This window comes from Eurypyga helias, unplaced genomic scaffold (genome assembly GCF_000690775.1).
Source record: "Eurypyga helias isolate BGI_N326 unplaced genomic scaffold, ASM69077v1 scaffold10381, whole genome shotgun sequence".
Taxonomy (NCBI): domain Eukaryota; kingdom Metazoa; phylum Chordata; class Aves; order Eurypygiformes; family Eurypygidae; genus Eurypyga; species Eurypyga helias.
This window is the reverse complement of record NW_010230231.1, coordinates 30,995-55,588: the sequence shown is the minus strand read 5'-3', so window position 1 is coordinate 55,588 and position 24,594 is coordinate 30,995. Positions and strand designations below refer to the sequence as shown.

General features: G+C 41.5%; 1 protein-coding gene across 1 annotated transcript in view; it reads left to right on the top strand.

The window, feature by feature from the left end:
• Nucleotides 1-2,205: 2,205 nt before the first annotated feature.
• The window catches only part of RNF217 (ring finger protein 217), a 25,651-nt gene continuing 3,262 nt past the window's right edge, over nucleotides 2,206-24,594 (top strand). Inside the window, exons 1-3 of the mRNA XM_010160670.1 lie at nucleotides 2,206-2,445; nucleotides 10,085-10,249; nucleotides 17,530-17,731. Of these exons, the coding sequence (XP_010158972.1) occupies nucleotides 2,206-2,445; nucleotides 10,085-10,249; nucleotides 17,530-17,731 (607 nt within the window). The remainder of the gene's footprint in view (nucleotides 2,446-10,084; nucleotides 10,250-17,529; nucleotides 17,732-24,594) is intronic.

Below are 24,594 nucleotides of genomic sequence, written 5' to 3'. Positions count from 1 at the left end.
TTAAACGGAACCTTATACTAATCCTTGCAGGACTGCAATAGCCTTTTGTTTCTGTAGTAAATTGTTTTCCTAGTTTAGTGTGCTTGAGCGCTCCGGTGCTGTTGTGTTTATTTGCTTTTTAAGCACAGCTCCATGATATAAGGGGTGATTCTTCTGGTAAGAGTTACTTCAGTGATGTTATATGCTCGAGTTCAATTTTTGAATGCTGCTACAGGTGAATTAGCATCCTACAGGTATAAAATGTGGACATTCCCCAGGATGTAGTTTGTGAGGTTTTGGGCTTTTGGGTTGGTTTGGTTGGTTTTTTTTAATCCTTTGAGTACACACTCCTCCTGTACTTAACACTGGTCCATGTAAAAGTCAAACCGTTTGAACCTAACCTTGTCTGCATGTGGGTGGTAGAGCTGGAAATGAAATTCAGGGAATTTCCCTCCTAAGAGTGGGTGTATTGCTGGGGGAGCTGCCTGTCCCCTGTACCACAGGCAGGTCTGCCTGCACCCTGAGCCGAGGCTGTGCAGGACACTGAGGCAGCGATTGCTTGCTGAAGTCTTCTCTGCCATGCTCTGGTCTGGGATGGGCTGCTGCCATCCTCACCCTGCTTTTCACTCTCCAGCCTATATCTAACCTCTCTGCACTGGTAGAGGTTTGCAGAAAGGTGGTGCAATAGAGGTTTTGTTTGGTGGTTTGGTGTTCTGAGGTTGTGTTTGTGTGTGTGGTTTGGTTTTCTTTTTTTCAATCAGTATGAGCCTTGGGTTTTGTACCATTTTGTTATGACTCTTCTAATCTCCTGGCTCCTGACTAAATTAATTAGCATTCGGTTACAGCCCATATGGCTCCATTGCTGAGGCAGCAATGACAGGGTTGTGTTGGGTTTGGGATTTTTTTCCTCCTTAGCTTAAATATTGCATTAATGGAGTCCCTGGCGTGTCTCCTGGTACCACTGTGCAGCAGCGAGATCTGCATCCAAATCTGAGGTGTTCTTATATTTATTGTATTGTTTGGCAGATTCCCATAATGGAGCATGTTAAAGAATAAGTAGTCCAGGGAAATCTAACTTGCCAACTTTGAAGCAATAATTCCTAGAACGCGATGCTGGTTACACTATTAAACCCTTTTTCTTTGCATGGAGATGCTCACTAAGGAAGGAATTGGGCAGGTGGTCAGCTCCACTTGTACAGTCAACACTCATTCATTCAAGATTACTTGAGCAGACACAAACATGCTCAAGCTGGGTCCTTGCAGACTTTCAAGATCCAGCAGGGTTTATTAACTCAGGCTCAGTGCCAAGCAAATGCAACTCTGCTGCTCCCCAACCAAGTAGGCTCTGCTGTTCTGGCATGGAGTCCAAGCTCTTAGAGCCCGCCAAGCGTGAAGGGTGTAGACCTGGGTCCAGCGCCGTTCTCGGATCTAGGAGGTCTGGAAATGCACTGCAGATATCTGACCATATGGATCAGCTTGGGTCCACCGTGGCTCATTAGATCAACAACAGTTTCAGCCCTGTTAAACTTGAGCTTGCCTCTGTATATTTTTTTTGTTGTCTTTTTATGTTATTTTTAATTTTTTTTTTTTTAAGCTCTGAGTTGTGGGAAAATTTATTAGCTCGGCCAGCCCCAGCTCAGCTAACACTTGCTGCATATGCAGCGTGGCATATAAGGAGCTTCTTGGAAGCAGAGTGAAGAGGGCACTGAGCTTGCTGAGCAGGAACCAGCTCAGGGCTAGCACTGTGTCAGAGCTCCTAGGCTCTGATCATCCTAAATTGACTTGAGTGTCTTTGTGCGGTGACTCCCAGCAGGATTTGCAGTGAAACAATGCACAAATGTTTCCATTCCTTGTTTTCTCACAGCCTTCATGAGCTGTGATAGTGGAGCACTGACCATTGCACACGGAGGAGTGCTGGATGGGTGCTGCTAGTGAGGGCTTGTGTTTTGGTTTCGCAGGGTACATAGCCCTGGTACATAGGTTGAGACTATGCATTTAATAACTGCAGTTGTCATGAAGGGTAATCTGCTTTTCTGTTTGGATTTCAAAATACCTTCTGGAAAAACTGCAGTGTGCTTGGAGTAAGTCAAAATACTTCTTAAGATGATATGCGTGATAGTCTGTGGATTGTTGCAGTACTTGAAATTAAATTTTCTCACAAAATTCACAAATGCTTGATTACTTTTTCCAAGCGAAAAGTCATACAGCTCTTTTGGGTTTCTCCATATGCAGGTGCAGCTGGGACAAGCAGATATAAAATGCCCGATCACAGAGTGCAGTGAACACCTGGATGAAACAACTGTCCTCTATAACCTGCCCCACGATGACATCATCAAGTATAAATATTTCCTGGAACTCAGCCGCATTGACTCCAGCACCAAGCCATGCCCTCAGTGCAAGCACTTTACAACCTTCCGGAGGAGAGGCCACATTCCTACCCCTGCCAAATTGGAGAACAAATACAAAGTGAGCATGGTTGCCAGGGCCTTGGGTTAGATGGTGCTGCAAAAGTTGGACAGCATTTGGTGGGCGTTAAGTGAGCTTTCTTGTATCACTGAGGCTGTGTGCAAGGTGTGATTAGGAATATGAATCTGTATTACATCGTTGATCCACTACTTAATTGATTTCTTAAAAGTTCAAGCAGTTGAACTTCAGTCTGTATTTCTTTGGCAGGTGGCGTAATTTTGTCCTGGCACACAATTTACAGTGTTTTCTTACTGACATGCAAGCAATATGGACACAAGCAGAAGAGACTGGGGAATTGATCACTATAACTGTTAATCTTAGACACACAGCTCCAGCAAAGGCAAGTTTTGCCTGAAACAGAGCAAATTAATTCTGGGCATTTACAATGTTAGGCTGTTGGCTTGCTTCTTTCTTAGAACTAGAGCTCTTGTCTGTCTTGCTTCTTGGTTTTGATTTTTTTCAGTCCCTTACCAAAGGTAATACATCATATATCACATACAGAAAACTTGAAATATGGAAAAAAAGCCCCACCACTTTTTCAGCATTTCTTTTATTAGATTTATTTATACTGTGATTTTAGAGATAAAAGGCAGGAGATTACAGTTAGATCTTCAGCAGCTCAAAAATTCTGTCTTAGTTCCAGAAGATGAAGGTTCTGTCTGCAGCATCATGCTCTGTGTTAGATTTCCATCCGGCTATTAGATTTATTGTGGTTAACTTCATGATTGAGCTGGCCTTTCCTGGACAAACCAGTTCTCCTCAGTAGGAGTTTAGATGACTGTTTAGATAGCCCTAATTACATGGGGTAAGATCCAGCCTAGTATGGAGATTAAAAGGTAGAAGGTTGTGTATCCAGTGGAGTAGAAACATTGGCAAAAGTAACTCTGAGTTACGAGCTACTTATGTAGATCTGTGCAGTCCATGAATTGCATGCCGCAGTGTGGTGGACACAACACTTTCAGATTTTTGGCATTTTATGTGGAGGTGGAGAGATTCAAAACTGCAGGTAAAATTCCTTCTGCCCACAGCCATTCTCCTTCACCCTAAGGTGTAGCCAGGCTGTACGGTCCAGGGCAGGTAGATGTTGTAATGCTTCTGCAGTGGTCTGCCTTAAAGCACCAGCAGCTGTTACTGACCCACAGTTGTGGGTGACAGGTGATGCAGCTGTTGTATCATGGGATGACAACTCTGGGGATGTTCCTCAAGGTACAAAACTGGTCGTTGTGCCCACCAGTGCTCTTCGATGCATTGAAATGCTATAGTTAAAATATTCCCACAAGTTCCCTACGTATCAGAAGGACTGGGAGGCCGTGTGATGCATGAAATAGTGCAAGCCAAAAGCACTTTGGTGCCGTGGTGATGCATTACGTGTAGCTCTGATCTGCAGAGCCCAAGTCCCCTGGGAACAGAGTCTGGCAAAACAGTGTCCTTTAAGCTGTGGCCAGGTGTGCCTGGGAGAATGTCTGGTTGATGCTGGTCAGAAATATAATTAGAAAAATGCCAGTCAGCAGCATGGACAATCATAGTCCAGGTCTTCAACCTGCTCCCTGTTATTTTCTGGCATAGGTACACTTTTAGTGACATATTTTGAGCGCAGCACAATGAGTTTTGCTGCAGGAGAAAGATTTAAAAGGAAGACTTTAAGATTGTGTATTTGTGAGTAAGTACATACTCGCGTAGCTGTGGACCATTATTATCTCAGTTTGATTAGATTCTCGCGTGACCATATGGTAACTTGTTTGTGCCTTGGATTATGGGTTCTTTGGAGGTACAGACTCATTTTCTTCTGCGCATAGCATAGGAGACTTGCATATTCACGTTCAAGCAATATAAACAGCAGTTGCACCAGAGGAATTCTGCACCAGCACTGGAAATGCTGCCTTTAGAAGAACTGAGTCATGCGTGGGGAAAGCCTACGCACAAGCTTCCGAGTAGGATCACTGCACGCGAGGGCTCAGTGCCAGTACCCTCGCCCTCCTGTACACTGCAGCAGGAAAACACTGCACAATCCAGGGGTACATTTGAACAGATACTTTTGAAATGTTATCAATGACAGTCCTAAAATTTGATATTCTATTTAATTATAAATAACTTATAAATGTGAAGAGGTAGCAAAGTTATTAGATTAATTTTCCTTACTGTAGCTGTTTTGTCTCAGCTAAACTGACCTAACCCCAGCAGTTCAGTTTGCTGTTGCTGGTTTTTGTTTTTGTGATCAAAGCCTTGGTGAGCTAAGCCTAGAAAGTTAGCTGGTACATGTGTGTTGAGAGGGAAGGAGGGGAAGAAAAGGGAAACATGTTATCCAAACCTTTCTTCTCCCATTAGTGCCACTTAGAACAACACACTACAGCAGTGTGACTAGTTAGTTTCCTATATCAAGTATTTTACATCACAAATGGATCCAGCTTTAAGGAAATACCCCTGCCCCCTCCCTCTCTTACAACCTAAATTGGAGTGTAAGATGTGGTTGTAGAAAAGATCCATTGGTCAAAGCTGATATGCCAACTGACAAAGGAAATGGGTAAAAATTGATAAATTGGTAGGCCATTGCCTATGTGTGGAACAGATACGGGTTTCACAGGGGTGAGTATGTTGGCTTGTTCTGTGAGGGGCTTTTTGTTATGTGTGGGTTTTTTTTTTTTTTTTCCCCCTCTCCTCCTCAATCCTTGGATTTCACCTGTTGTTTTAATGTCTGTTCTTTGACCTGCCATGAAGAAGCAGTTCTTGATTCTTGGACATTATTTCTGCCTTGTCAGCTTGTGAGGTTCATGATGAAGTTTTCTTGCTCACTTCTGTCAAGAGGTACACATCACATAAAAGAAGGGTTTGAGTGCTTGGCTTTGGAAATGTAAATGTTTTTTCAATGCAGCTGTTATAAACTGTCTTTTGTTTGAACTACTCAAGAGTTTCTGAAACTTGTTGCTCTAGAACTAGTAGGAATCTGCATGTGCAAATATACTGTGATAGAGTGGATCTGTGTAGTTCCTATCAATGAGTTACCTCCTTTTTGGATCAGAGTTTAACCTTGAGTAGCAGTTACCTTCACGGCTGCACATCCCTTCAGTCTGCCTTGAGCCTGAACTGCTGTGGACATGGCGATTTTTGCCAAGCTCTCCCTCTTTGCTCTCAGCTGTTCATTCCTGCCAGTTTGCTTTTGTTTGTGATCGTGTTTTGGTGTCACACTGGGAGCTGGATCAAAGATCAGCTCCAATGGGATACAAGATTTGTTTGTTTTGTTGTTGTTTATTTTCAGCTGGTACAAGAGTGGGGACAGGTTAGTGATGAGGAGGAAGCAGCTGTTTTGACTGAAGCCCATATTTATTTTGGAATGAAGTGACTGTGTAGATGTAGTTAGACACTGTAATTCATGTAATCAATTAGTTGTACAATTAATTCAGCCATCCTATTATATAGCTAGCATTCCACTAAGCATCAGAAAATCCCACTAAGCTTTTTGCAGCTTCAGGGCCTCAGAATATTTTAAATGTGCAGTTCAGTTTTGCTGTTGTCATCTCACATTGAGCAGTGGGTTTTGTTGGTGTTACCTACCAATTTGGAAAGCTTTTTTTCCTGGGACACGAAGAAAATGATGGCTAGAGTAGTTTGCAGTAAAGAAGCTAGCTAAGGAAGTGGAAAATGTTAGCCTCGAAGGTCAGTGTTTCAGAAAGCTGAGAACCAAAAGGGTTACTATGAGAAGTTGTGTAATCTTTTCTATTTCAAGGGGGACTGACCTCCAGATGGCGCAGAAGTTTGTGTATATATCCATCCTCTCAGTTCTGATTGACTGAAATGGAAGTCATAAAATAAATGGAAAAATGATTGTGTAAGGAAACACTAGATTAATGTTTTGGGGTGTTTTTCCCAGATATAGTTTGCTTTGCTGGACTATATGTTTCATTGCTTTAAATGATACGTAGATAGCATTTCTGTGTCCTAGCTATGATGATTTTGTGCACTAAGACTGAACCATAAAGCAAATCATACTTGACTCTCTTTTTTCTTCCAGAAAAGTAAAGAAAGAATGGAATAAGAATCTAAAAGACTTCTGTAATTGCCCTGTTCTGTTCCTCTTTCTTAAGCACACTGGTGTCATACTTCATCCAAGTCTGCATAGGTTTTAGGTTTTGTTTTGCAGTCACTAGTCCCAAGAAAAATAAGGTTCATAAGTACTTAAAAGAACCTACTTTTCTTTGCCTGCTTAAGGTATGTTCAGACAGTACTGAACAACAGGGAAGTCAAGTGGCCCATTCGAAACGTAAAATCTATTTACCGGTTCAGTTTTGTGTATGGTGCTGTCAGGAGTGGCAGGTGGAAGAGGAACCTGGAAACTTCAAACCTGGTAATGAAGTAGACAGTTCCCACCTAGTTCATTTCAGCTAGTCAGGGCCATTCATGATAACAAATGTTATTCTGAGTTCATGCAGTTATAGCCTCAACCTGTATTTCAGTACTTTTAAGTAGTGTATTTTGGAACATCTCATGTCAATGTGCGTGTATAAGATTAAATATATATCCCGGTAGCTGCTACATTTCTTGCAATTATATACATGCTATAATAGAAAGGTAGAGCCTGCAGTGAAATTGTGTCAGATTTTTACACACACACACAAAAAACCCCAACCTGAAGCCAAACCCACAAAACTTACCTTTTAAATTTAATTATGTTGGCATTTTGTTCAAGAAAAAAGCTTTAACTTGCAGCTTCCCAGATCTGTTGGTTTGGGTTTGTGTTTTTTAACATACGTGTTACATTTCAAATGTCTGAAAAACTTTCAGGTTGGAGAACACTCAGTTGTGGCTACACGCTTCATCTTCGGCTTGGGCGTAACAAAGACTGAGTAACACAATGGGAGGCCTGCTATAATCTGTCTTCGCAGCAGTGGGTGGCTAAGACATGCGTTATTGAAAAATGTAAATTCAAAGCTGGGGCAGGCAAGGGTGGGGAGGAAGATACAGAGATATTGGGCAGGGGACTTGCTAGTAATCTAATGTTTTCTACATATTGGTTTCTAAAGGATGTGGAAATAGATCAGTGCTCTTTGTTAGTTTGGTTAGTAGTAATAAATATGCTATTCTTTAGGTTCTTCAGAGTGGTAATTTTCCTCTTTCCTATTAACCTGTTTTTATTAAGAGGATTCATCTGTGATGAATGGAGAGATGCAGGATAGCGCATTTCTTTGGGTTTAGCATCTGGCCTAGTAGACCAACAAATCGGAGCAAGGGCACCGGTTATAATTTTGTATTGATTTTCGTTTATACTTTATCTTGACCTTAGACATTACTGTGTTCTCATGCAGAAAGTAGTAATGTTTGTCATCCACATGTTGCAGCTTTAATGTGCTGTTCCCCTATGATAAGTTTCATTTGTTGTTCTTTCCTGGTTTTGTGCTGCCTACCTGTGTCTTCAGTAATGTCACTGACAGGAAGCAAGTGATAGGTGCAGCTTTCTTCTGTGTGAGGTATCTTACTGTGTGCCTTAGGAAATATGTCTTTTTGTAGCTATAGGAAGCAGTAAGTCATACTTACAGTGGGGACAGGGTATCAGAATTTCATCCATTTTAATATTACGCTCCCTTTGAGTTTCCTTGATAGGAAGGAAATGTATGTATGCTGACACTTAAATGCACTTACAATATTTCTTTTTTACAAGGCTGGTGAGTAGTAGATGGTAACTGACTAAAATCTTAATGTGTTGTAATAAGAAGAAAATCTGTCAACTCTTTGATGCTGCTTCCCTTCTTTGCACTTTAGCCTTGTCCGCAGGCAGAGGATCATCTAGAGGGAAATGCTGTCTTATGGGTAGTGAGAAAATTGTTAATTCTCTTGATCATTAACTCCCATTCTTGCACTTGCTGATCAATAGATGTGGATTGGCATAAAAAGGTGAGCTGAAGTGACACGCTGAGCAGCACGTCATATGGTCCATCATTAAAGGTAAAATACTTGGTTAAACAGTGCTGCACAGAGGTACATCACGTCATACAGGTGAAGCTAAGACTTAGTGCTGCAGTGTGAAGAAACATTCTGCAGGTGTAGTTAAAGACAACCACTGAAATAGTGGTCAGCTAGGGTCTTAAAAATGCTCAGCTTGAGCCATTGTGTTTGTTAGATTTTTTTTTTTTTAAATGTGAACCATTAAAGACAATCAATGCTATTTCTGTGTATAGAACTCTAGGAATAGTATTAAGGGTAGCAGATGGCTTCATTTCTCAGTTACCTATCAGAGATCAGATCAGCTTTAGCATGCTAGTAGTGACGGATGTAGGAATTGCACATACAAATAATTTTTGGCTGCCCCCCAGCAAAATACTTAAGGGAGGTCAGAGGGCCTACTCTGGACTCTAAACTGGAGTGGAGGCAGCACACCACCAGTCTGAGCAGAGGGCACAGCAACTGGGGTGGGAGTGAGGACTTTGGAAATACGTTCTGGGAGCTTCACATGTGGCTACACCCTAAGGTGTAGTTTCCTGAACAGCACCCCGCACCACGCATGGCCAGCACAGACACACCTGTAGTTTGGTGGTGAACCAGGTCAGGACGCAGATACAACCTTGTCTGGGTGGTTGAATTCCTCAGTCCCTTGCTCAGCTGGTACAGAACCAGGCATGGCCTGCAGCTGTGGCTGGTGGTCAGGGCTCAGCAGTGGCTTCAGAGCTTGGGCCTTCCCGTCTTTCAGGCTGAGACGCTTCGCTGCCAGACACAGCAGAAGTGAGTCTAGATGGGCCTGTGTCTGATGTGGCTTTTAGTTCTTGCTTTCCTTAGTTACGATCCAGGTAGGAGGCCTGTCTTTCATCAGATAAGCACCTGCAATGTCCCTCTATTGCTTCTACAAATACAGTAGCTGCCATAGCTCTTTCCAGAAGAATAGCCAGGCTCTGGAGGAAGACATGAGGACGATGGTACCTGTTTGACGCAATGATTTAAAGCCCAGGGAGTGGGAAAAATAGATTCTTTCTCAATTTAAGGAGCTGGGCTTGTGGTTTTTGACGTTAGGTGTGGGCTGTAGCAAGAGGGCTGTTTGGCACAGCCTCGGCTCACCCTTAGCAGTCGAGCAAAAGGAGGTGCCTGATTTCCAGGTGGTATTTGTGGCCCTTGGTTGAGACCCTTGCTCTTGGCCTCTTTTCCCTGGACCATTTCTAATATAAGCTTCATAACCTGTTCTGGGCTCTATGGAGAGCTCCTTCAGAGGACCAGGGATGACTCCCCAGTGATCGCCTCGGCAGTGAAGTTTATAACCAGGAGATCCACTGCACTGAAAACTGGCTGCTAAGTTTTAGGTGACCTCATGCATATATTGGAGGCAACTGAATAAGCTTCCTGGATTTTGCCTTTTGGCGTTTGAGCCACGCAGTGAATTTGGGCAGCAGTTCCTGTGCTTCAACCAAGTTGCTCGTGCTTTGTTTGACTGGGGCCTTTCCTGGCTTTAGCAGTTAGCTCTGTATTTTCTCTCTTTTAAAAAAAAGAAACAGAAAAAGGTAGCTTCCACAATTTCTTGTGTTTTTAAAAGGGGCATTTTAAAAGATGTTAGACCTTTCCTGGGCCGCTGCTTTCTTAAATTAAGAGCAGTGGTTTTAAAACCAGCTTTCCAGCTGGGTCAGTGCCCAGCTTGCAAATGTGTGGTGTTTTCTCATTTATACAGATCCAGTGTCCATCTTGCCAATTTGTCTGGTGTTTCAAGTGCCACTCTCCCTGGCATGAAGGCGTTAACTGCAAAGAATACAAGAAGGGAGACAAGCTCTTGCGTCACTGGGCCAACGAAATCGAACACGGGCAGAGGAATGCCCAGAAGTGTCCAAAATGCAAGGTGAGCTGCTCTCCCTTGGCTTGCAGGTAGTGGTTTCAAACTCTTTAAATATGTATTTAACGTAAATATTTGTAGGTTCTGCTTGGTATTGGAAATGGAATTCACGCTTGCTGTGCAGATTCTTTGTCAGTGACCCATTGAGAAAAAGAGGTCAGATGTTTTAACTTGCTGGTTCCTGCACTGATTCTGCAGAATCTCTGCACATAAAGGACACATTAGCGAAACCCTGATAGGAGATGCTAGTGTATGTTTATAGCGAATGTGTGTTATAGCATAAATTTTTCCTAAAAATAAGGCTTTAAAGCTTTACAGGAATATAAAGCTTTAGAGAAATATCATGCCCTTTGTTAGGTTTTCCAAAGAGCTTGAGTGAATTGAGTTTGAGTAAGGCAGAAAGTACTCTGTCAGCAAGGTAATTAGGACAGACTTTAAGATTTGGCGAAACCAGAGGTTTTGTAGGATTAAATGTCAGTTATCTACAAGCCTTTCCCATAAATCAGTTTAATTTTCAACAGACTGAAGTGCAGTCCCATGCCCTAAAAATGTCATTAGTCACTTTCAGGATAGGAGATATTTCCCACTACTCAAATGAGATGCAACAGCCCCGCACACCCCTGCCCTGGCTGTCCTTTATGAAGGTGGCCGTTGTGTGTGCTCGCGTTTTTTTTTGCAGCACTTCTTTCCAGCAACTGATAGAGAAGTAAGTCTAAACCTTGAGAGCACCATGGTGGTGTAAGTCTGTTTTTTTGAAAGGGGGCACCTAACCTGAACTTATCTATTGCTCTACATCTGCTTCATGGAGAGAACAAGTAAGGAAACTGGAACGCTTGGTAGGAAATAAATATTGAATGGGAAGATTTACTTCTAAAGTTCCAAAGTATACTCTTGTCACACTTTGAGCCCTACCCTGTGCAACTAAGAAAATGTTTATTGGTTTATTAAGTGTCTTAATTTGGTTTTGGAAAAAAACTGCCTGTGATGCTATAACTTGAAACTGAAAGATTTCAAAACACTGAGCAAAACTTGGGAAGCTGTGAAATCAGCAGTCGGTTGTTTGCCCTTCCTCCTGCACACACGTCACCTCTGAACAGTTTTACTAGCTTGCTGTTTGGCAAGGCTTGATAGGCTTGAGACAGTTCTAAAAAAATTCACGTTCTGGGAAGTCTTACAGTAAAATGGTTTTAGAAACTTTGTTCCTTTTGGAGTGGGAAGAAGTAGCTGTTTTGATTTGATTTTTTTTTTTTGATTCTTTGACTTGTTTCCAGACTCAGATTTTATGACAACGTGTATGATGTAACTATTAAAATAAGTTGTCCGAAAAAAAAGAAAAAGGCAAAGTAGTATGAATGTGGAAAAGCAGGGAAGAAGACAACTGCTAGCTGGAAAGAGAAAGGAGCTAAAACTGCTAACCCTAACGTGTTTATCCTCACTAAGTTTTAAGTTTAAACGTCAAATGTACAACTCTTTGCCATCTTCAAAAGAAGAGGTTGGACTCTTGAAACTTATGCAGGTTAGGTCACTAATTTTGAAACCTGGAATTGTGTGAGTTTTGCTATTGATTCCAAAAAGACTTTACGTTTCTCTTCATAATCAAAAGAAAATAAAATCCTCTCTGTGGTGGGAGGCAGTATGGAAAGTTACAAAACTGGCACAGAAGAACAGCCTGTGTTAACAAGGTAACAGGGTATTACAAGGGAATATCGAAGAGGGGAGTTCAACTTTTTTATAAACTGTATTGCTACCCCCGCTCCTGATCGTTTTCAGCAGAGATGAAAAAAGTTCTTGCCTACAACCTCCAAAATGTTTATATCAACTCATTGTTTATTTTTAAGTCAGATCTACAACCAGGAAGTAATCGAAAGAACTTCTTCGCCAGCGGTTAGTCCCACTGTGCTTTTGCTTTATCGGATTTTTTTTTTCCATAATCCTTTAATGAGTAGTTATAAAATCAACACCTTATGCAGCATTCTTTATCTTCCTCACAGCATTAATAGATGTCTGGGCACACGGGCATAAACATACCAACAGTTAACAATTTGAGGTCAGGGAATTGAAGCTAATGCTTTCTCTGCCTCTGTCTTCAGCCATCCCCCCCAAAAAAAACCTATATAAAATAACATTCAATCAGATGACCATCCTATTGACAAATAAAATGAGAAAAAAGTGACAGAAAAAACATAGTTTGTGACATACTATTTGATTTATCCTTGTTCTAGATCCGCATAGGCAGTGTTTCAGGTGACAACATACTTAATTTTGATATGTGCATATGTTCTATTGAAAGAACCTTTTTCATGTTTCGGTTAAAAATTTGCAGCAGCCAAAATTGACAAACAGATTGAGGGAAGAGTCCAGAATAAATTGTGAGTGTCAAGATATTTGTATTTAACCTTTATTAAAACTGAAGATACCAGAAATTAAAGGTAGAAACTTCAGTAGAGGTAGAATACTGAGTTAACGTGAAATTACCGGTAACTTCCAAAGTGCGATACTAATTACAGTGTAAACTGTGACCATACTTTACAGACATCTTCTGGAGGCAAGTGTACCTACACACAAACATATATACATTCACTTTTTAAGTAGCTCTACCACCGAGAAGTAGAGTACACAATTATCTTGTCTGGGCGCGCAGGTGAGAAAACGGGAGAACTCTTGCGCTGTGTTTGTATGTAGGCAGATCCTTAGGCAAGTATTCACAAGTTTTTCAGTGATTTTGGTAAGTGCTTTGGAAGAACATAATCCTATGTAATGTGAATACTAGCGGGCACTGTTAAATAAGCTTCAACTTCATTCCTTTTTCCTGTAGGTGTACACAGCCTTAATGCATCTAATAGCAACAGCTTATATTTACCCAATCTTTCTGAAGATATGCTTGCATAAGCAAATAAAAATATTACACACTGTCAGAATACATAACTGTAGATTCATGTTGTGACTATGTATCAGTAGTGAAATATTACAAAATTTATTTTTTCAACTGTATCTTAATTAATTTTGGCCTTTTGGTTTTTAATAGAGCCTTTTCCAAATTTATTATACGCTGTTTTGAGAAACTCAACATAGCCCATTTTTCTCAGCAAGACTTGTCAAAAAAGTGCTGGTCTTGTTCTAGAGGGAGCTGGCTAATGGGTGCAAAATTGATGCATATTATTAGATGTCTTTTCATATAATATATAACCTTATTTGTCTTTCCCACTACTGTTTTAGGGGTGTATTTTTTACAATTTCCTGTGACAATGTTTTTGCATCAAAATGCCTTTTTTCCATAAGTGTTTTTACAGGGTAGCAAACCGAGGATGTACTTCATGTATGTGCTCTTACCACAGATTTCAATGACAATGCTGTCTGGGGAAACAGCAAACAGCAGCTCTAGCACAGAAGGCTTCCAACAGAAGGAGGAACTTAAGTAAACAAGGATGTCCATGCAAGTCAAGGAGTTACGCTTCCTATCTGTGGATTCACTGCTCTGATTAGTATGAGTGTTAGTAAATAACTTGGGACATAGTTTTTTGAAGGTGCTCTGTGGATTATTTCTCATCCTCTGGAGGGAGGAGAGTCCTTGCTTGAATCAGGAGGAGTGGAGGATAAATAGCCACTCATCCTCAGATCTCTTGGAAACGATTTCCCTGGAAGACTTCTGCGAGAGGGCAAGTAGCCTACAGAGGGAGAGTAAAGCCAGGGTCTGAAATAGCCACTGTGCTACTTCACTTGTTTCTTTAAGACTCTGCGTGCTGTGTGCTTTGCCACTGATGTGCAGTTTTCACCCTTCTCGTTCTGGGAACCATTCTTGGGTTTCTGAATGACTAAACCTTTCCCTGTAAGGTGAGGGTCCATCTTTGTGCTGGAGCAGGCTCTGAGTGCAGGATGGAGCCAGTAACGCTGACTGAATGCTTGGAGGCAGAAACTGGGCTTGCAGTTGTTGGCTCTCACTTGCCCCCTCCAGCCCCACCGTGCTGCTGGGGGGAGCCTGGAGTTACGTGGCACCAAACCCCACATGGCAACAGCTAACTATAGCAAGCTGCATTCCCGGCCCGTGCATCCCCTGGCTGCCTGCTGCGTGCCACGGTATCGACAACGGAGCGGGAACACTTGTGGTGATATCTGACCCATCACTGATCGCTCTCCCAACCTATAGATTTGTAATCCATCTCTGTCGGTGGATTATCCTGAGGGAAGGCAGGCATGTCCATCTGAACCAGAGCTGAAGTTGATCTGGTAAGATGTCATGTCTTGGGCTTGAAAGCAGCCTGACTGAATCGTACCGACTTCATCTGGCACTGTCAGTGTGTGCAGATGATGGGGAGTCCCAGCCCCACATCGAAGGTTGTGGGGTGTTCTTATTTCATGTTTCAATGAAGGCTCTCCTCACTAAAAAAGGGAAGTTTGTTTTTTTTTTCAACAAAAACCAGAGACAAGTACAACCAGTTGTGCCAAACTTGCAGCTTTTGAAGACCGCTATTATGTGCAGATAAGTATTCACTAAAAATTTTGTAATGCTTTCTGAAGAAACGGAGGTAAAGTACATGTCACTGCAATGTGTCCGTAAGAGAAGAAATCCTCTATCAACTTCTTTGTTTGACGAGGACACTGTGTTCAGAGGATTTAGAGCAGAAACAAGTAGATTCAAATGTGATTTGGAGCAGTGCCTGGCTCACTGGAGCTGGGATGCTTCTAGGAAAGCGTGGGCAGAAGGATGGCAGGCAGTGCCCAGGAGATGGGTATTTCTGAAAGTATTGATGGTAGAATGTACATCTCTGTTGCCAGCAGCTCCTTGAAGTTCTTATTACCAGAGCAAATAAGTTAATTTTTGAAATGTGAAGTTGCATCTAGGGTTTGTAGGCTTCAGGCTTGCACAGATTTTCAGTTAGGATGGATGGTAACTTAAAAGGTTGGGTTGGTAAGTCAGAGAAGAGAAAGGAGAATTCAACAGTCTTGATTCAAAAAGAAAAGAAAACAACTAGTTAATTCTCGTTATTGTCATAAGATCTTATTCCCTCATTTACATTTTTAGGATGGAGTTATGTCACTGAATCAGCAGATAAGGAAAGGTACCTCTGAAATGACAAAATTCTGTATAGTTGCGGTCTGAATTTCAGTCCCCCAAAAAACTAATTGGAATTAAATTCTAAAGTTAATTTGTTAAAATGCATTAAGCCACTAGTAAAATTCCTTGATTTCAGTTTGTCTCTTAGGAATTAAATAAACTATGGCTCCATGAGTAGGGTCAACATTTTTTTTAATATGAAACCTGAAAAGTAAAAGTAGGAGTCACACTGACAATATCCCTTTTGGGAGAAAATAGTGTATACCTTCAGAAGTTAGGCTTAAGTTAGTGTAATATTGGGGGTAGACTTTTTTTTCCACTTTCCTGGTAGTCAGTGCTTAAATGTGACAGTTTTGAAGCCAGGTGGCTTATAAAGCTTGTCAGAGATGGTATTTTTTCAGATACTTCTGGAAAGCAGGGCACGTCTGATACCACAGCCTTCCTCAGGGAAGGGCGATAAGTGCTTGCCCAGTCTATTTGCATCCCCTTCCATGGGATGAATGCAAGTCCACTAGAATACTTGCCCACTAGGAAGGAATGTTTTGTAGTCCAATCCTCTTTTGTGAATGTCTTTCCCCTCTTCTGTGTAAAAGAAGCATTTGAAAGTACAGAAATATGAATTCGGAGATCACTGCTGTTGGCACAGGGATGTTGGCAGGTGTACCTGGAACTACTGCTGACTACATCTGCTCTGGAATATTTTGCCAGAAGTATTGGTGGTGGAAAACATCACTTCGTTAGGTGTGTAAAGCGCCAGTTTCAGTAGCTGTTCAGGTGAGCAAGATTTCTGAGATCCCAGATAAACCCTGGTCAGCACCCGAGAACAAGCACACTTCACTCTCTCAAGAATGTTGGGTACCGCAGGAGTTCCAAGCCTCTGGAGGTGAGAGGCTTCAGTTGTACCTGAGCTTTCAGCATCTGTGGTGCTTGTCGGGCTGCTGAGCGGTGAGGCCTTGTACCTCCCTGCAAAAGAGGTACATGTAGATATGGATAAGGATTTCAGGAGGCATTCATGTGTCAGTCACAAGTTTTGACAAATAAAATTGCAGTGAAAGGGAGGGGAAATAAATATTTCCAGGGTAAGGGTGGTGAAGCATGGGACAAATTGATCAGAGAGATTGACGTACCCATACCTGGAGATTTTTAAAATCTAGTGGGATGAGGCCTGGAGCAATCTGATCTGACTTTGAAGTTAGCCCAGCTTGGAGCTAGGGATTAAAATAGATGACCTCCGAGGGTCACTTCCAACCTCAATTATTAGGTGATTTTATCTGCCGTACCGCTGTGGAGCATGGTCTCAGGATGAGGGGGACAGACGTCTTTAGCAGTTCTGTAAGCTAGGAAAAGTGTGTTTACCACACTGTTAATAGAATTCGTGTTTGACAACATTTGGAAGTAGCTGTGTTGTCGTAGTTGATTTAGTGAAATACTCAGCCCCAGGACTGCTCTCTCCCCTGAGACTCTTAGTACCGTTAACTAAAACTGAAGCCTTACGAAATACGTGCAAAATAGGTAAATGTACCAGTTTTGCAGGAGAGTACATGGAGGTACAGGAATGGAGCTATTTATGCAGGCAGTCAGAAGAAAGATGGATGTAGACCCTAGGCAGCCCAGCTCCGTGCTGTACATGTGGGTATTATGAAAGCTCGGTGTAACTCTTTTATATGGTTTGTGACATTTTTGATTTTTTTTAACCAAAAAAAAAAAATCCAATATTTTTCAGATCATTTACTCTAACAGTAGAGCCTTTCTGATGTTTATTACAAAATGCCAAATGGATTTGTGATGGCAGTGGGAAAGGGAGTGGGGCCGCAAGTGGCGTAGGAGGTAATCCCATCTGTGAGGGGTCAAACAGAGTTCATAACTATATTTGCTTTAATTGATATTATTGCTTTTATTTTTAATAATGTTTTATTTTTAATAATGTTTTATTTTTAATACTACTTTGGTAATCACATTCTCATCTGATACAAAGAGTGATTAAACAAAGGAGCGTTACATAGAAAATTATGGGAACTGTGAATCAACTAGAGCTCACGTTTAGTGCTCTGAAGTGTGCCTTCGAAAACCGTTATTGTCTTGGGACGGCTGCCGTGTTAATGCAGATGGTGAGTCAAGCAGGGGGCTGCTCACGGTGTCTTTTCATCTGACGCATGGACTGCACTGGGTAGTACCTGTTTTTCTGCGCTTAGGGAAGGGGGGAAAAAATCCTTTTTCTCTTCTGCTCCTACAGATCCACATCCAGAGAACAGAAGGGTGTGACCACATGACCTGTTCGCAGTGCAACACTAATTTCTGTTACCGCTGTGGGGAGAGATACCGCCAGCTCCGGTTCTTCGGAGATCACACCTCAAACCTCAGTATCTTTGGATGCAAATACCGCTACCTCCCCGAGAGACCACATTTAAGGAGATTAGTGCGAGGCTCTGTCTGTGGTGAGTGGATAAATGTTCCTTGTGGAGAGCTCCACAGTGAGGTGATTGGGTTGGAGAGGCCAATAATAGTTAAATAAAAACAACTGGTTTAAAGTATCGGATGGGCAGCCTGTTGTTTAGTTATTTAACAAGCCACCTTTTACATATATTTAGATATATAGTATTTGCACTTCCTGGACTGTAGATGAATAAGTATTACGGCTTCTTCTGGTAGCTTCTGTTTCCTAAGCCTTTTTTAATAGTATGGAAGCAGGCTGGAAAAATACTGTCAGTATGCCTGTTGCTGGCTGTGGTCATTCTTCTAAAAGCATATAGGCAAAGTGAATCGAAGCAGGAAGCTGTGATGAACCTCTGTGTCAAGGATTTGTTTGAATAAAGCGTTGTTTGGGTTTGAACCTGACCTGGTTTTGGAAAACAAATTAGTCAGGTTTGCCTAGTTAAATAGGAGGACATGTATCTTTTAACTGTTAGTTTTGGTTCCGATAAAATCCAGCTTAAACCAAAACACAACTATATACATAACTTCTCGCGTGAATAGAATGCCAAAAGCTAGACTCTTCTATTTAAAAAAAAAAAAAAGGCACTTCTAATTTGTTTTTCAATCAGGTATATATGTATCTCAGTCTTAGAAGCAAAAGAAAAATAATGAAGTAGATTATTCCATTATGTCGTACCTGGCATATACATTAACTTTAGTCGCTGTAGTGAGTTTACAGCATGAAAAGCTATCTATAACATTATAGAAAATAGTTGTATCGGGTGTCAGAAATCAGGGACCTATTAAGGAAAATGTGACCTTTGGTACTTTGAAATAGGGCATAGAAATGGGAGATAACTCGGAATTCACCTAGCATAAGGAAATACTTTAAGCTTATCAATTGGTGATGAGGTAAAGGTAAGAGGCTGAATGTGTGGAAATAGCAGTCAGGAGACGTGCAGTGAAAACAGTACTCCTGAGCCAAACATGTTCCAGTAAAAAAAAAGGGGATTTCCATTTTCGAGTACAAGAGTTGGCACCAGGACCGCAGGCCTGGTAGGAAGAATGCTGATCATGCTGATCTGTGAAGTTGTGAGAGACTCGAAAACCTGGAATGCTTCTTTAACAGGTGGACAACAGTAAGTCATCCAGGCCCATTAGTTTGACCTCAGGAATTTTCAAGGCTTTACAACAAACTTTGGGAGGTCAATTAAAGATACAGAAATAAATAGGAAAGTGGATACAAATTCAAAATGCTTGGATGTGCCTATTCTGATACATTTTGTAGAGAAATTCCAACATGTGAGAAGATCTAGTGTAAATTAAAGACAATGCTGGCACTAGAGCACGTGGGTATAAACTGTTCATTAATATTAAGCTTAAAATTTGAGGGCCATTTCAAAATAAAAGCTGCAATGGCAATGTAAGCTATTTTAAAATGGATCTTAGTAAATTTGGTGGAATTTAGTATCTGTGATACAGCAAGAGGTTGTGCTCAGAGACGTTATCAGTTCTGTGCTGCTCACATGTGGAATCATGGGTAATGTTATTCCAAGATTAATCCTTCTAGGTACAATTAATATACAAATACAAGTGTTTCTTATTGAAACATAGATTGGCCAAAAATGACATTGTCTTCGTTTTTGCAGTGGTTTACATGAAAGGTATCTGAATATGCAGTTGGCATGATTTAATGCCACATACAGAGTCTGAAATACAGGTGCACATACTGCGTGTGCATAACTACAATTAAAATCAGTTTCTATTTTCCCTGTGGTTTTTAGGAAACAATAACGCACAACCTTTTTCCTCTTAAAAAGAAATAGCTTTTACTAGTAAAAGAAAATCAGTTTATTTGCAAACAGTGACTTGGAGGCAGTAAAGAATTGTGGAAGCGCATACAGTGGTGAACTTGTGTATGCTCACAGGTGTAACAAGGCACACATAGAGAAGGTATAAGGCAGTTTACTTCCATTTCCTGTTCACGCGTGTATCCACCATTTGCCTTCATTAGTAAACCAAGAAAGATTAGCAAAGCTTAATGCCTCAGCTTTAACTTCTCAGTTTCCTGTTAAAAATTTCTCTCCAGGACTACCTCTGTCATATAGTGTTGTTATCCACAGGAACGGTGGTGTGGACAGAGGCAGAGCTAGCTGAACCTGCCAGCACATGTAGTAATTGCCTCATTTTTACAATGCCTTAACACCCAAGTTGACAGTGAATCAAAGAATTCTGCATTGATACCAGTGACCCTAAATCCCTCAGTCATCTCTAGAGCTCTATATTTTAATATTGATCTTGATATAATCTATGAATAACTACCAAAATACTCCAGGGCCCTAACAGAATTCATGCTTGGGGAAAAAAAAAGTTTACAAAATTTACGTCAGATTAGGATGTAAGATTCAGCTCGCTGCTCTTCCTCCATTGGATTGGATTTTAGCTGTGGTTGACCTATGTGAGCCAGTCTTGATTTGATTGATTTTGATTTATTTCAGCTTTTTGCCACAAATGCGCACATGGGCATGCACACTCTTTTTAAGAAATAATTCTCACGTGTAAAGTTGTGTAGTGAGTTTGTCCCTAACAGTGCTTGATCAGAAATGAGATCTCACTTGCTGCGTGTTTCCAGTAATCTTTGTTTTATACTTTTCCTTAGTTAAGGTCCTTATCTGTACTTTTGATTAATAATGATCAATAGATGTATCCTTCACCAGTTTATACAGTTCTTAAATTATTGATAGCTTTGTCTTGCACATTATCTTTGGTAGAGGCTGCAGGATTTCACTGTGTAGGATTCATTGCATTGTTTAGAGAAATTATTTTCATCCTTCTGTTGTATGTTTTCGTGATTTTTATTTTTTCATAGATTGCTGATAATTTTGTTAGTTACTTCTTTGATGATAAAACTGAGTAAATAACAGCAGCTTTACTCTCTCATATATTTTTCTTTGGTGGACCCTCCATCAGATTCTTCTTTGTCATGATCTTTGATATTTTTTTGTTGCTTTGTTTTGAACCGAAGCTTCCTACTTGTAACCATTTCAGATCAAGCTGAAAAATTGAGTAATGTTTAATTCCAGTCAGAGATCACACCTAGGCTCAGAAGTGCCCTGGTAGCTAGAACTGTAAGCATTTAAGGGGTTACCAGGCAAGAGTGTAGTGTTATCCTCAGCAAGTGTTACTGTATGTTCTGAGAGTCAGCAGAAGGCTTTAGAAAGGGTAGCAGAGAAATGGGCCATTAGAAGCGTAGTCTCCAAATTTAAGTAACGTGTAGCAAGAAATAAGGGTTGGCTTTCCTTTAGTGAAACAGGTCTGCCACTTAGCGAAGTAGTGGAATCTAAAAGGGCTTGGCTGTCAGTGGGAGAGTGGTGAGGAGTTCCTAGATGTATTTTCTTCTCTGATCCCCCTCAGCTATGGAGAGGAAATACTTACTTAAGCAAATGTGGCGATTTTGTAGTGAAGGCTCTTTGGCTTTTTTCCACCAAATCTGGGCAGGCGAGGTGTGTAGAAAGGAAAGAAGACTTCACGGCAGGCTGTCATGGCTTCTGTCGAGAAGTAAATGTTTGTGCCTGCAATCACACAGTGTTCTGTAGTAAAAATAAGGAAAAAACCCACTGATGGCATCATTAATTCAAACACGCTTTGATTTGTAAATGAATGGGTTTGCAAAGGTAATAGAAATCGCAGGGAGAAGAAAATAAACTGGGAGCAGAAACCGGGTTTGAATTTGGTGACGTTTCTCTCCAGTCTTCAGCCTTGTTTTTTAGACAAACTTTGTGACCAGTACACTGAGGTGAAATTGCTTTTATCCTTCAGTCCCAGCAAACTCAGAGATTTCATTCTCACAGCAATTACTTGGCTGAGTTTTCGAAGGCAGGGTGTTTGGCTCTAACTAGAGGTAGTGATGAATTGCACAGAGAGGACAAACATGTTTGGCTGTCTGAAACGATGTACCTAAGATGCCAGTTCGGTACCACCTGAATTCAGGTGGGTGAATTATACTCGTTTGGTAGGTATGCCATGGATTTGTAACAGGATGCACCATGTTAACGATGCTCTAAAATCAATTACTTTTTGCATGGTAAACAGCATTTCAGATAGGATTCTGAAAGCAGCCTGTTTTCAGATCCGACTGTCGTGCGCTGCTGTCCCAAGGCAGAGTGCAAGATTCACTTCATGCATGGCTTTCAGCAGCGCAGAAGGAAGCAGGTGTTTCTAGCATCCAACCTTCATTAGCAACTTTATCACTTAAGTCAGTCTGATTTCTAAGAAGTCTCCTATGTACACTTGACAGGACTCATGAAAAACAGACGAAAACTTGTATTAGAACTTAAATCTACGTAGACATGCCTGTTTTGATTTGAAAGTGGATGTTTTTAGTGGCTCTGTTGCTTAAACATATAATGATGTTTAGACTTGGAAGGCAAAACTTTGTTTCTCATACACTTGTGATTAAATCTGTTTTCTAAAATCAGTATATTAATTTTTTTACATGGCAAAAGAATTCTCTAAGGATTTGTGGGGCTTTGTATATATTACCCTAAAACCCGTGACCAAACCCCAAGTTACGCAAGGGAAAAATATTCCCTGTGTCCTGAACTTTTCGTCATTTTGCAGAAGAATACCATTCTCTGTGTCACAAGTAATGCAGCCTCTCTGAGACACCTGCAAATACAGGCATTAAATTACCATGGATGTCTAAATCTTCATGCTGAATAACCCAGTAGAGAAATTGTTTGCCATTAATTTAAGTAGCATTGTAAAAATTCTTAGGCTCGTTCTGTTTACGACGTTTCTCTTGACGATATGCTTAGACACTAGCTTCGAACATGACCAAAGTGGCGATCATAACCTACAGCTGAGTTCAGAATGCGGGCTCATGACCCGAGATTTTATTCAGCTCAGAGGCTTTTTTTACACTTGCTCTTTCTGCTGCTGGATTTGGAGCTAACAGTCCTTGGACAGTGGATCTTTGGGAAGTTTAGTGCCTGCAGCAAACACCCTTAGTGTCAGCAGCATTTCTTGGTGTGTCACAATTCTGTCTGTGATTAAAACCCTCGTAATCCTTCACGCTGCGGCAAACGATGTGTGTCTGACGGGAATTGGATACAAATTAATGTTCAATTCAGAGGTGTGAAATGGAGGATTTTAATTGTTTCCTACAATGCTGATAAAGATTGGAGTTAAGGTACATACCTGCTGCTTTGCAGTGATTGCTCCCGTTTGTACTCTTATTGATGGTAACTTGTGCAAGTCTCGTTCACCTCGTGTTAACTTGTTCCTTAATTTTAGTTTATAAAGGTAAAGAAAGGCCAAGGATTCAAATGTGGTAGATATATAAGGAGAAAAGGCGTTTTGTTTTGGTTTTAAAGCTTAACCTTTAGAAAGAATGCATCGATAGCCAAAAGAAATTGTCCCATGACGATGAACTGTCATTCTGTCCTCTAAGATCTTGGAACTACACAGTGCTCATTACTTCTGCCTGTGAGTATGAAGTTAAGAGGCATTTGTGCTTTATTTCAGGTCTGAGTTATTGTCAAATGCGAGGAAACAAGTCTTAAACTGAATTAGCTTAGGAACTGTTCTTTGTGTCTGCGAAAAAATTACTCCAGTCAAAAGCTAGCCTAGCCCTGTCTGCAGACTCTGTTTTTGTGCACTTGCTCACCAATCCGGTGGTTTAAGTTCTTAGTAATTTTGGTACTAAACACCATTTTCTAACATTCCAATTACATGGTTATTAATAGAGATAGTTCATACCTTAAAACAATCTTTTTATAATCTTTACTTTGAAAGTGTTAAAGGCTCTGGTAGTGTGTTTAATTGCTCGGTTTGGGAGTTTTCTTGAGGTTTTCCATCACCCTACACTTCTCCTGTCTACACTTGAGTAATTCATTTGACAGCTGCTGTGTGTATAGAATGCAGCACAGTGGTGTCTCGAGAAGGTCTGCCGTTACGATGCCTAGCAACTAGAATGACACCAATAACACTTGCCAAATTTCTTCTTCTAGGAATTAATGTTTCCCACCCACCACCCTGCTATGAAATTTAAAAGCGATCAAAACAGAGCACGTAAAGGACTGATTCACTGAACTGCTGTAAATATTTCCAGAACATCTCATTTTTCCTTCAGGCTGCCCAAACGTAGCGGCTCAGGTTATGGAGACGTTTACATCATTACTGAATGAAGTAATGATTTACTGAAATCTGGTAGTTCCAGTATATTTGAGAGAGGTGATGAACTCGATTTTCCTCCCTTTCTAGAGGTGATCTTTCGAAGACGTGCTTAACCTGGGGAATGGCTTCATTTTGACTCCCAGAGCAGGCTGCGGGTGTGCCAGCAAAAACGCCCACCCTGCTGCGTTTCCAGACAGTGGAGGGCAGGGGACACCTTGGACCCAACCGCTCAGCCGACACTGCTGCCGGGCAGATTCTGCCGTTGGGTTGAATGCATGCAACACAAAGCTAACTTGGATTCGGAGTTCAGCTTCAACGTCCGGGCTTTGGAAGGAGCCCTGCCTCCCCTCCCTTCACTTCTACAGGCGGCAGGCTGACTGGGGGCAAAGCCTCTGAGCACGCTTTATTTGTTCCTCGCCCTATGCCCTGGCCGGTGTGCTGCTCAGCCTCGCTGCCTTCCCCGTGCGAGAGCAGCAACGCGCCCTTTGGAATGCGGGTCCAAAATAGAGGCTTCAACGTCCGGGCTTTGGAAGGAGCCCTGCCTCCCCTCCCTTCACTTCTACAGGCGGCAGGCTGACTGGGGGCAAAGCCTCTGAGCACGCTTTATTTGTTCCTCGCCCTATGCCCTGGCCGGTGTGCTGCTCAGCCTCGCTGCCTTCCCCGTGCGAGAGCAGCAACGCGCCCTTTGGAATGCGGGTCCAAAATAGAG